Raw genomic sequence first — 14,004 nt, 5'->3', positions numbered from 1 at the left:
CGAAGGCAACATGCATGGGGGATGGGAGAGATAGCAACTGGGGGGGGGTGTGTACCACACAATGGAGTGGAGGTGCCGGAGAGAAGAATGTGGAGAGGGCATGGGCAGTGCCGTCTTAACGGATGGGCACACTGGGCAGTTGCGGGGTGGGGGGGGAGAGGAGGGGTCCCACGGGCTTAGGGGCCCCATGCCGACCAGAATGTGACACTCATTTACGTTAAACATTTTTATTTGTGTGTGTGGTTGTGCAGGCAGAGCCCAGGGCACTGCTTTGCCTGGGGGCCTATAATGCTGTGAAGACAGCCCTGGGCACGGGTAGAGAAAGGGAGAGGGATAGAGAATAGAGAGAAAGGGAAGAAGTGAATGAGAGAAATAGTGCAGGGGTGTTTGGGGGGCTTACGAGGGAGAGAGCTGGAAAACACAGGCACTTGCATGGAGAGTTTAATCATCAAGAAAAAAATAAGTTCCCATTAAAGTATTTAGTGTAAGGACACAACTAAAGAGCCTATGCTCCAGGGGAGGCACAAATGCAAGGTGGACAAAGCAAGCTGTCGAATAAGAAGCAAGGGAATGTATTGACGAGAAAACCACCAATGATGAGCAATGGGTGGGCATTAAACCCCTATAAGGTCATGGTAAGCTAACAATAGGACTTTTTCCACTAGACAGTAGTGCTGTCTAGTAGGCTGTTCCTAAAAATAGTATCAGGCCATCCTCCTGAAATATACATTCTACCTTTTATCTGGTGACTGTACATAAATCAACACATCTGTAGCATGTGACAGGCTCGGGCTGAGGATGGAATCCCCACATAGCTGCAAAACATTTGTTTAAATTCTGGTTTCGTTCAGTTTCCAAACCTATCCCTTTAAATTTATACAGGGAATTTAATCCCCAAACTTTTATATTTACATGCAGGTGCAGGCTGGAGCGGAACGCCTTTATTCAAAGGCATCAGAAAAAGGGACCCCTACCGCCATGGACTTCTCCAGGAAAGTGCATTTCTGCCAAGCGCGACCATCCGGAAGCGCGCCCTTAGGACCCGGCTCCCCCCCGCCCCGTGCGACACACCCCCTTGGGGGGCGTCAGCCTGGCCGGCAGCCTAATTGGTTGCCGGGCGGCGGGTGTCCTTCCGGGTCAGAGCTACGTCGAGCGAACGTGAATTTCCGGTCGTGATGAGTGGAGGTGGGGCGTAGGGGCTATTTAGGCCCGCTTTGCACCCTCACTCATCCTCTCTTCCTACGGGGATAACGACGACCTCGGAATCTCCCACCCACCCGTCCCTTGAGTTAGAGCTTCAGCTGGTTGGTTGGGGCTAGTGGGTTGCGGAATAGAGGTCACAGGGTTGTGATTTGAGACAACGGGAGGCCTGTTGGCATACTCCTGAACCCAGCATTGAGGGGAGAGATGGTAAGCTCTCCGCAGGGAGAACAGGGACACCGGCTGTTGGGGAGGCAAGGGCGACAGGTCACACGGGCCTCCTTGAACAGCCTGGTGGCGAGGGGGTGGGCCCCCGGTAATACACGGACAAGGATCTAGGGCATTGGGGGCTCACCACTCATGGACGCAGGTGGGTTGCGCCTTGCGTGGTTCTCAATCGGCGGAGACGCGAGCCGGGAGGCCCCTTAGTGCTGGAGGGTATTAGTTAGGTTGTGAAATATGAACACTTGGTTTAATTGTGTGATGTTCTTGAACTTCATGACCTAAGAATTGTCAAATGATATTTTGATTGTCATGTTTGTGAAGATGTATTGTATTAAACATGGCCTGTTTTTTCCCACATCAGGAGTGAGGTTACTTTGTGGGTACATGGGATGGAGGGGGAGCAGGGGCGAGATGGGGGGTGTCCGGGTTCTATGTTTTTTAAATGCTGCTCGAACACCGGGCTGGAGTGAACGTCTAAGCTGAAGTTCTCATTCTGAGGAATTGTCCCCACATAATCGGTTGAAACATCAACAGGAAAGAGAAACAAAGGTCCTCGTAGGACTAGACATATCCTGATATCAGCTGCTTAACATGGCTGTGCCACCCCCTTGTAGACCTCAACAGCGGGATTGTGGTAGGATCTGTCCAGGGAATCTCCCATCCCTTAAGCATGACTCCTTTAATGGCCTCTCTTGAGAGGGCTGACCTGATTTAAGCAACAAGCATGAGGTAGAAACATTTATACTCACACTTCCGTGGCTCCAGAGTCTTGTTGGGGCAGACGAGGTGCTGAGTCGGCGGGTTCTGGGTTCTCTGCAGGCAGGCCAACATGGTGGTAGAGGTCTGCGCCAGCGGCAATCACCACTGCAGGCTATCAAACTGCAAAAGACAGAAAGAGAGAGACTTTGAAGATCACCCTGCAATCGAGGAACATCAGTGGGTCTCAGAATGCTTTCTAATGAGCTGTGCCAGAAGCAGGGAAGAGGATGCGACACTGGCAGAGCGGAGGTCTGCACTATTGAATGTCACTGGCTTGTGAGATGATATTGTGCAAAAATAGTCTCCTGGAAACATGAACTGTTCTGCACGAGATCAGAGCATAGCACTGCTTTGTACAGGGTTTTAGGGACACACAATTCCTTTGAAGCCCTAGACTTAAAAACAGCACATGTTACCATTACAGAACAAATCGATTGCCAACTGACTCCCTTTGATCAGCCATTAGCACAAAGTCCTCCCCTCTGATACATCACCCTCTTGCATATATAGATTCTTATTCAATTCACTCAGTAAAAGCACACCGCCCAAGTTTCCCCAACTTTGCTGGTCTGTTCCTAACACTCATCCATAATCTTTCTACACGCCAGGCTATGCTTCACGGAGAGGGGGGGGGGGGGGGGGGGGGGGACAAACACCAGAAGATGAAGGAAAGCTATTGAATAAGAAGTAAGTAAGTGAGATGACAAGAACGCCATCCAATGGTAAGCCATCAGCTGACACAAAGCACACTGCAAGTATTCGTATTGTCCACAATAGGTCTTTTGACCTCTTCTGTAAGCAAGACTTTAAAATAGAAAAGAGTCAAAGAGAACAATTGCTGGCCTTTATTTGCGTTATTGTGCTAACGTATGCAGCATTAGCACGCTAGATCAAAACATTCAAGAGGGAGCCAGCAGGAATGGACAGACAGACCTGTAGTTGTAAAGTAGTTCCTTGTGTAGTTCAATGCAAGCTATGGAGCAGAGGTGGAAGGAAACGCGTGAACAGCCATTAGCATTAGGTGAGAGAGCAATCCTCCTTGAAGAAAGGGATCTCTGAGCGAGAAAGGCGCTGTGTTCTTTGTTTCAGAGTGAAGGCTATCCCCTTATAAGACTTGAAGCTTTTATAAAAATTATTCCTATTAAAAATTGTTTCAATAATCCTCTTCCACCTGTGCTTGGGAACTGCTTTCAACACAGCCATTTTCGCTTTTGCAGTGTTCATTCAGCCTTGGAGAACAGCTCACACCCTCCAAATAGTCGACAGAGCACAGTGCACTGGAAGAGGGGCTCGTTAGCTTTAGGAGGCATACGGTATATATGTGCTTGTGAGGCTAGCTGGTCAAAGAAGAGGTGGGCTGAAATTGAACTAAATGAAATCTACCAAATCTGTGCCATGCTGCTGCCCCATCTGCAGTAATGGAAGCACAGCTAAGCTTACTTACGCCTCATAGTCTCTTTTTACCCAAAATGGCATTCACCGATAATAATAATGATAATGAAAGTGGAACTTATCTAGGAGGACATTTTAGAAGGCCAGAAGGATACCTCATTATGTAGGATCATGGAAAAGTACTGGGCTTGTGTAGCGGGTTGAGGCCAGAAGCACGACACCAGACAAGTCAATTTGCTTTGGTGCTGTCATGGCAGCAACTTGCCAAGACATGCTCACGGCTTGCCGGTTTGGTGCCTGTCTTCCATTGGGGGCAGTCAGGAAGTTGAAAGAGGCTTATGACATGAACGGAATGTTCACAATTCTTGCTCCCTTTGGGCCAGCAGGAGTAGGTGGAATCGTGTATTTTACTATTGCGTAGTTCCTGCTCGGGTTGTTGGCCTCGATTGCTCTTCCACTTCCGCCACACTCAAGGGGTGTATTTATTCAGTGGCAGGCAATATCCCGACCCTTAAAATAAGTGCATGACTACTGCTCATGTCACTATTTCCCATATTTCTTGTCTGGCTTGACAGCGCAGCGGTCTCCAGACAATTATGTGAGCATCACTAGAGAGGGGCTTGGGCTCCGCCCACATGTTGCGAGCAGGGAGTACATGTTTTGATTGGGCAGAAGTTGCATGCTTCCACAAAAAAGTGCTCGCCCCCCCCCCCATGCAGCTCTGACATATTTGTTTATTTATTCAGCTATCTAAACTGGAATGCTTTTAAAGTGTCTTGCGTAACTAGATCATTAATGTTGTTTTTCTCTGGCAGCAGCACAGATGCGAGGAGGGCAGTCATTATCCTTCATATATTTTTAAGTCTAGCTTTGCAGTGCAACTGTCAACTGACCTTTTAACTCACAAAAATATACGCTACAGTTATTTGCTTATACACAAATACATGTCTGTCTCCAAGTAATTTACTTGTAATACTTCACATCACCACACAACATTCCTTTAAGCCAGACCTATTGGCATTGCCAATGTTGTTCCCTTTTGGCATCCTTTTAATCACTCAAAATCATTTCGGACTGGCAAATACTGCCATATTGATTACTAGGCCTTCTCCGTTAAGCCATCTTCTTGGTGTATAATCGCACACTATCCCAATTACTCCATGGCTAGGCTAGTGCTGTGTGGCTACCTATATGTTTTTGTTCTTATTACAGTGACCATTTACACGTTTGTTTCTCATATACCCTTTCCTATCACACCGCCAGGCACTGCGTCCCACAACAAGATAACTGCACCTAGGTAGTCATGCCATGAAACACTTCCCATAAAAGTTCAAAACAAAAATAACACCCTTCCAACCACACACCTTAAACGGTGTAACTTGCCATATGTGTGAGTAAGAACTTCAACATCCCACATAGGAGTAGTAAGTCTTGTAGAAATGCCCCAATATAAATATTAACTCCATTTAGCCCAAGCGCAGATATACCATGAATAGATACATTATATACATAAGGGATTGCCTCGCCTTTACCCCAGTATCTCTGAAACCAGTGTCCAACCTTGATCTGTACTGTCATCGAGGATTATCTGAGACTTAGCAAATGTGGCAGATGCGCAGAAAGCCACCCAGTGACCCACAGATAAACAAACACACATAGCCTGCTTTTTCAAAGCTTGCAAACAGTTGGCACTGGAGGGACCTCTGATCATACTTCGGAAGAATCAAGGCGTTTTAAATGCAACAAACAACAAGAAGATAGATGGAATCTTTGAATTAATCTCCGCCACTGTTGATCGCTTGGGATCCATTCCACGCTATCATTTTTCGTCCACTGTGCTATCTGGACAGAAGCCCTTAATGCAAATCAGGACTGACCCTACTCCTGATAGGAAAGGTCCATCCTGAACTGCCAGCTGGGCCCCCTCCAGAAGGGACAACAGGCAACCCCAAGACCAGTTTTGCCTTATTTGTGGCTTTTCAGTGTGATAACGCTTGAGTCCTATTGCAAAGTGAGCAATGGAACCACGTTTGGGCATACCCATCACACTTAGGGCATCAACTGCGGCAAACAACAGGATGATGGATGGAATTCTTGTGTTAATCTCAGCCACTTGTGATCGCCTCACTTTTTTTAAAATGCAGTCGCCTTAGCTTTTTCGGTCTCCCACTGGTGAATGAGAGTGAAGTAGGTATTGTAGTCCCCCTTCTCGGGTATGATGCAGTTTATGTTATGTATTCCCATTGTAATATTGGACTTGGCACCTAAGAAAATAAACAAGACTGGGGCCTGGGTGGGTATAAGGCATACATGGGCTGGGCCACAGGTCACATAATTCAGCCAAATAGATATGTCTTTTTTACCAACAAATTACCCAGCAGCCAATGCTTGTTCGAAAACAAGTTGCACAGCGCATCACTTCCTTCTTGCATATGTTTCATAGGATCTTACTTCTCATGCGAGCATTTGCCAGATGAGCCTGTATACAAAATGTGTATTTGTTGAGATGAGTTCATCAGAGTTCCTGCACGGTAGGTAAACGGAAGTTATGCTCAGTAAATTACTCTTTTCCTAAATCAACATGGAAAACCGATCATGATATCGCCACTTGCAATATAAGCTTTCTAAACTGTATTAAGATGCAGATATCTCAACCCACACACATCCTTTGTTTGCATATTAAAACTATCAACATGTGTTTATTGTGTGCGCGTGGAACAAAAGCCTCACGTGTGGTCAATATATTAAAATAACATAGTACTGTGCTGCCTGGCATCAAGACCTTTGTCTCCTCGTCAGGGGTAGTAAGCGCTATATAAATGCAATTACTTCCATGTTTGGGATGTATGTTGCATCCAAATAAAGTATTTTGGACTGAAATGCAATTACAATACAATAGAAGAGTTTGGAGCTCTAATAAAAGACATTTGCATGACTAGGTAACCTTGAACAAGATGCTTTCCCCTTGTGGGGACCAGGCAGGCTGACTATAATCCAATAATGTTGATAATATCACTCTGCTCTTTCTGCTGAATGCATTGAGCAGAGCGTGTGCACTGGGAGGAGGGCAGCGGCAATCCTCCTCTTGAGGGGGCTGCACAGGGAGGGCCTCACCCAGGCCACCACCTTCTCTACACGTGGCTGCTTTCTGAAGATGGCATCTAGGCTCCCACCTCCTCTGGGTCTGGCTGCACAGGGAGGGTTTTGCCTGAGTCGCCATCGCTTTGGATATGGCTGCACAGGGGGGAAGGCAGGCAGGCCGCTGTCTCCTCTGGATGTGGCACCACATGGAGCATGGTCTACAGGCTCCCATCCCCCTGGGTGCGGCTGCACAGGAAGGATTTTGCCTGGGCTGACATTTGCTGTGGATGTGGCTGCACAAGGAGTAAGGCATGCAGGCTGCCGTCTCCTCTGGATGTGGCTCCACAGGGATCATGGTCTCCAGGCCATCATCGTCTCTGGATGTGGTGGTGGTACAGGGAGCATGTCATCAAGGCCTCAATCTCTTTGGATGCGGCTGCATAAAAAAGGAGGGCAGCTAACCCCCACCCCCAGAATCTTCTCTTAATGTAGCTGGATGGGGAGGATGGCCTCCACACCACCATATCCTCTAGACAAGGCTGCAGAGGGAGGTTGGACTCAAGGCCACCGTCATCTCTGGATGTGCTTCACAGAAGGATGGTAACCAGTGCTTAATTTGTAACAAAATAAGTGCCAGGGCTTTTGTTGGGAGGCCACTGCGGCTGCGACCACACATTGCCCTGCAATGCTGACAATCATAGCAACAGCACAACTACCATCTGTGACACTCCTACAAGTATGAAAATTAGGACTATTTCAGGGCCCCAAAGCTATAAGAATGGTGTGGGTGGCAGGTAATAGTAATTTTTTAATGAATATAGCATTGGCAATTAACTGTTGTTGTGGTCATCTCTAAATTAGCTAGACAGCACCACCTGGTGGCAGGCTGTCGCAAGCGCCGGTGCTGACAATTAAGTGCCAGTGCCCAGCACCGGAAACCCACTGGCTCAAATTAAGCACCAATGGTAACCAGGCAAACTCGCTTGCTCCCAGCTGCACAGAGAGGAAGTGGATGCCCGGCTTGTCCCAAGATATCCTGCTGCTTACACAGGTGTTGGGATGAAATGTGGGGATTGTGGTAAGATCTAAGATCTAAGCGGCAGCATCGCTCTCTAACTTTATCCTGTAAAATTGATTTTGTATCCCTCCAAATGGGCATTGATTCTTTGAGAGGTTAAATGACGATTTTGTGGAATGAGTGCAGGAAAGACAAACATTGCAGACGCCAAATCCTGCCACAACGTGCATGGCTGGTTTCAGAGGCTCTGGAACAAAAGTCAAAGGGGTCAGCTGGTTCCCTCACGAGCCACCGTACTCCCAGCTAACTGCAGTTCCCCGTGGATCCAAATTAAAGACATAAATTATCACTAATTCCCCTTCATCTGGCCTATGCTTTGATTGACTTTCAGAATGACATCTCATTTGGAAACAGATTCATGAAACGCTGACAGGGAGGAACAGGATTATAGCTTTAACTATGACCTTCATGAGCCGAACTGAAGTCAAGAGACCTGCGCCAAAAATGAGAAAAGAACAGCAATAACAAAGCAAGAGAAGAGATGGAGAAAATAAAGAAGCAGAGAGTAAAACGCGGCCATTCAATACATTGATGGAGTGGGCTTGTTGATGCATAGCTCCTGTGGGTTGAGCGCTTCTGCATTGAAAGATCAGAACCAGCTCAAATCACATTGGCCCCCATGGCCCACTGACAGGACCACATTCCACACCCTTTTCTTTACCTACTGATTTGCGGCTTTGTGCTTTCTGTAATGCAGGATATGTTGGTCCCCATTGCTGGCTGAGGACCAATGAAGAGACCCCAATGGCTCCTGGAAGTGTTGGAGACAAGCAACAGACACCCAGAGGCTCCGGCGGCAAAACAATCAAGCTACGTCTCGCCACTAACTTCAAACAGAAGCAGAAGCTGAACATCTTTAAGAGGCCTATTCTAGGAGTCTCCACAATGTTTGTGTTTGCTTTTACTATTGTGTTAAGATGAGGCATCATCTAGGAACCATCCCATTGCTTTGCAGTGTGTTCCCACCACTTTCCTCAAGCACAGAAGTCCCCACCAGCTAAACTCTGCTTTTTATGTTGAGGTATAGCTGACTCCAGCTCATCGGGGTGACTGTTTTTAAAATTGATTTTCAGGCTACTGTGCTAAAGCATGCTGGGAACTGCAGGCCCAAACTTGTATGCAAAAGTGAAACTGCCGGACCTAGTCTACTTGCTGCTCTATTCTAGGTTGAAAGACCAGGACTCGATGGGGGGATCTTTGTGGCACGGGCCGGTGGCTCGCTGAGCTGAGAAGATGCTTGACAAGATGCACTCCTTGTGTCAGCTTCTTTCATTGGTGTGGACAGAAAATCTCAATTCTAGCTCTATTCCTTCGTTAAGCTGACCAATAACTAGTATTCAACTGTAATGAGAAGCACTTTTTGCAGATATTTTCCCTCTCACATGGATCCAGTCTCCATGTTGAGGGTTGCTTTTGGGGGAACAAAACAGAGGCGTCAGCCCTGCCGGCCATGTTGGTGCTTTTGTGATTCTTGGAGCCCAGTCTCTAAAGCAAGGGTTGATTTTTACAGAACCAATATACCCGCGCCTGGGTGACATTTGCGGACTTTTTCTTTTAAGAACCACTGGGGCTTATAATATGGACTCAGACAAGAAAAATGCAGGTGGGCGTCCAATTGGAAAGGTGACCTAAAATAGGTCATCGCCATTAATGCCATACCCACCAGCGTCTGGTCTACTCAATGGTTTTTATGATGGCAGTGCCAGTGCCAGAAGGGCCTTTGGGCATACCATTCTCCTTGACCTTGAAATGAGGAGGGAGAAGTGAGAGGTGGCTTGACAGGACATCTGCCAATTTTTGTCAGATGTCCCTGCGCTTCCGTCCTCTAAATAAGGCCCTTAATCTTGTTCTACCCAGAGCAGCGGAGAAACCCTGTGGTCTACATCAGGTAAGAAACCCTGGAGCGTCTTTGTCTTCCTGCTGCAGACAATAAGAAGTGGGATTTCTGAATTCCTGACGATTAAACCTGCCAGACCTTCAACTCCTGGACCCTGGGAGCATCATAGGTTTGTGGCTCATGAATCTGGGCTGGTGTCACAGTCAGAGAAAGGCCTGTAATTTTCTCTCGAGAACTCCCATGATGGAACTTCACTTAAACAGGATGCAAGCAGTCAAAACTGGCTAGCTTCTGATCTCACTGACATGCATTTCACAAACAGCAAACACTCCACCGAAGAAGGGGAAAGGGCAGAGCCATGTTTATTGTGGAAACAAGGGCTCATAAAAGCAAGGAAGCAGACGGACAAACAATAAACTGTGATTTCATCATTTTTAAATCAGCTCTTAAAAGACATCAAAAGCCAACCTAGACTGCTACCAACATCACCAAATTCGATATTCGCATGCGACCCTGTTAAAGGCCACAAAAACACTGTGGGCCCATTCACAATGGTAAACTTAGACGTTTGGTCTAAACTTAGACCAGACGTCTAAGTTTATGACTTTGGGAATTCACAAAGGGCATTTACGAGTGCTATCTTTATGTCCGCACTTGAGGTAGAGATCCGGCCTGAGAGCAGACTTAAAGATAGCACTCGTAAATGCCCTTTGTGAATTCCCAAAGTCGTAAACTTAGACGTTAGGTCTAAGTTTAGGGCAAACGCCACGTTTACTTTTGTGGGTCAGGCCCAGTATGCACAAGTAGGAACTGTAATATCACGTGCTTTAGAAGTTTTCAACTCAAACCCCTCAACTGAAAGGGAAATACAAGTATTTTTTTTTTTTAAAGTAACACTTATTTTGCCCTACTGTGAATATTTTAACTCTCAAAGAGTTTCCCAAACCATATCTCTTTGTTTGTATGGAAGTGCACATGCGCAGGATGGCGTAACAACGATATTTTACATAAGGATGTGGAGTGACACTCCTACAAGTAGGAGGGGGCAGGGGTCTGGAGGACAAGCTGCCATGCAATCCTGCATTGTGTTGATGTTGAAATGGGCTGCAGTCTGCCTCCTGATCCCAAAGGGAAGAGAGACAGCACCCAACTGGCTGCTAGCACCACTTCCTGGCAGGAGAGGCAAGAGAAACGTGCCAGAGTGGAGCCGGCACTCGTTAGAGTGGCATTTACTCTTATTATGTGGCCTTCATTTCGTGGGGTTTTTACTAGGTTAGTAACAACTAGGCAGGGAGGAAAATGGAGTTGACGTTACAACACTTTGGCCAGGCCTGTTCTGGAGTACTATGGCTAAAAGCAGTGGCAGTGTGGGACTAAAGATGCAGCAGTGATACAGGGGACCTGGGGCTCCCACATCATCCATGTCCTAGACTCCTAAAACCTGACAACACATGTAGGCCAGATAGAGAACGTGCACTTGCATCTGGACACTGCAGATACCAGTAGGAAAGATCCGCTACTTGAGTATCCACAGATATGCCTCTTGCCTCTTGCTGATTGTAAACACCAGAGCATGCCACATTGAAGTAAAAGTGCAGGGTCTGATTGTGTTTGACTCTGAAAACTCCTACATTGGTATATCAAAACATAAGACACATGACATAAACAGGAGATCATACATATGTTAACTCATTGACATCTGGAGGGTGTTACCCCATCCTTGGCCTTTCAAAAACTCATCACCCATTAACTTCTATTCACCCACCTTCCAAAGCCCCTCAATGTCATCCTCCTTGGAGCCTCAACAGGTGGAGAGGCACGGGTCATGCCTGCTTTGTAATGTGGAGGGTTGTAAAGGAACTAGGTGGGACATACAGAAATCTGGACAAAGATGCAGAACTACAATTAGCTGTAGAACAGGGACTTCTGTTGGAGATGGATGTTCGTGAGTACTAAGGAGCAATGCACCATACAAGCGTTCTGTGTGCAAATGAACACTTGCACTACATTTGCACATAGAAAGATTTCCACTCTTTGGAACTTCTGCATGTGCTTTGGAGTATTTTAGAAAATCCTGAAGTGCTGCGGGCATTACTTGTGAATGCCAAAAAAGTGGTAAGTGCGCTCCAAAGGTATCAAAGATCTAACAGCAGCATATTTCCGAGTTTTACATCAAGCTCCTGATTCTATGTGGATTTACTCCATGCTCAGTTTACCACTGCACACATGTATGGACGCTTCCTCTTTTTAAGCGCACACACAGGAAGACTCGCGCATATCATGTTATAGAAGTGTTTTAAAGAGGTGGTCTCTAGGAGTGGCATAATGCAGAAGGATGGGCCCACCTGCAGAACGTCACGAGGGGGCCCTGAGACTCCTATATCTTACTGATATTCATTGGGCTGTGACTGAATAGGGGGCCCCCTGGAGGATTGGGGGGCCGTGAAGGGCTGTGGGCCCCCTCTACCGCAGGGGCTGCATGGGCCTGTGTTGTGCCCCAGGTCTGTAGTGGAAACTGAGTTCCTTTTGGATACGTGAGGGAGTGTTCTTTGTTGTGCCAACATGCCTACAAAAACCTTCCGCATCCTTGTGACTGAAAACATGGCTTGAGAAGGTTATCTTACTATGTCATTGGGGAGGGGTGAGTGCATGAGGAGAGAGACATGGTGAGTTTGTGGGGAAAGAGAGAGACACAGGCCTACAGCCAGGAAGGGAGTCATGATTATTGTCAGGTCTTGCACCAGTGCCATTTTCAACTCTAGTTCAACCCGGCATGAATCACTCTTCCCTACTCATGGGGCACTCCATCACTCCTCTATCAGTGGTGGTATCCTCATCACTACATACAATTGTGTTTCCTATTTGGGGCAAGCAAAGGTGCGGCAATGAGGAAATGCACGTTCAAAACCCCAAGAATAACCTCAGCTTTGAAAGGGTGAGTTTGTCCCCAGCACAACAGGAGGCACCACTCGCTCTCACACTCTCTTGGAAAGGAAAGCACAAACCCTGACTATGAAACCTAATGGTTGGTCACTTGGAGGCGTTATAGGAATGACCACTCCCCCCATAATTTAAATATCGATTGAAACATCAGGAACCCCTGCCTCGGGCACCAAGATTTACCACCACAACAAGATAATACAACCCAGTGAAATAAAACACCCAACTCACAATGAAAAGCAAACATGTTTCACACAAGAAGCTAGAAATGAAACTAATCAGATAATACACACAAGCGACCTCTGTGAGCACCAGGCTTCAGAAAAGCCCCAACAAGTGCCCTTTGAGTCAAGGTGAGCTGGACATAGTCTCTGTACTCCCATGAAATGATGTAGGGTTTCTCCAGCCCACACAGGGCGCACCTTGCAATGAAGTTACACTCTCTTCCAGAGAAAGAACACCAAACATTTGATATGCTTCAGGAAAATGTGGGCCAGGAAAGCCAACATAATCCCAGACAGGTGTTCACTGAACATGCATTCTAGCTTCCTTTCAGAGAGCCTGTAATGACTTATTCATGATTTGGAACTTTTTCCACTACTTTCTAAGGGAGCTAATTTCACAACAAGCTCCTTGTTACGGCATAATTACTCTACTCCAATCTTCTGTTTCACGGCAATCCCCTAAACTCCCATCTGTTCCGGCTTCAGTAGCAATAGAAGACAGACAATCACGTTCCCACCTTTCATTATTCACCATTTTACTTTCGACAAAGTGCCATGAGAGGGGTGATTGCCTCGAGAAACGACTTCAGAACCAATTTCCTCCCTTCGCTATCTAAAGAAAAAAAAATGATGGGAATGGGGGCATGCATTTCCAAGGCCTGTATGTCCCTTTTAATACCGCGCTTCATCAAAGTGGAGGTATCCATTTTCAAGGCTTGAATCCAGGCAATTTTAACAGACGCAGTCTCCAGGAGACCAGGGTTATGCGGCTGCATGAATCTGAGAGTACCCGTAGTCCAAGCCTGAATGAAGTTGGCTGCTAGCTGACTTCCTTTGGGATTCCGGGCTAACCCAAACTCAGACTCAATTAAAATAAGAAAGGGAAATAAACCACAATTGTTCCTTTAATGAGCTGGGAGGTCGAGAGTGAAAATCCTCTAAAAGAAGGAAGCACACACAAGTAGGCCTTAGCTTTACCAAGCAATCTTGGCCAGTCTGCCATCCACAAACGTGTGTGTGGTGTACATGTGTGTATATATATATATTATATCTCTCTCTCTCTCACCAGACTTCGCCACACAACATCCACTCCTGGATAGTCGAAAACAGAACCAATAAGGTGCAATGTGCATTTATTTTACAAGAACACCCTGCACCACCGCCATTATGCGTTTCGGCATCAACGATGCCTTGATCACATGACCATATATATATATATCACGGAAAAATCTTTGTTAAGAGCAATCTATGTTTTTTCTGCTCATAAA

The 14,004-nt window shown here is 46.6% G+C and overlaps 1 protein-coding gene across 3 annotated transcripts in view; it reads right to left on the bottom strand.

Moving 5' to 3' along the window:
- Positions 1-14,004, bottom strand: part of FAM222A (family with sequence similarity 222 member A) — a 218,864-nt gene that overhangs the window by 91,422 nt on the left and 113,438 nt on the right. For all 3 annotated transcript variants that reach the window (XR_014970440.1, XM_085633410.1, XM_085633411.1), the window contains exon 2: positions 2,175-2,304. Coding sequence is in view for 2 of the 3 variants with exons in the window: in XM_085633410.1 (XP_085489536.1) it covers positions 2,175-2,256 (82 nt within the window). In the remaining variant the exon portion in view is untranslated. The remainder of the gene's footprint in view (positions 1-2,174; positions 2,305-14,004) is intronic.

The sequence above is a fragment of the Triturus cristatus genome, chromosome 11 (genome assembly GCF_964204655.1).
Source record: "Triturus cristatus chromosome 11, aTriCri1.1, whole genome shotgun sequence".
Lineage (NCBI taxonomy): Eukaryota > Metazoa > Chordata > Amphibia > Caudata > Salamandridae > Triturus > Triturus cristatus.
Note: the sequence above shows the minus strand (reverse complement) of the source record. Positions and strands in the feature narration are given on the sequence as shown.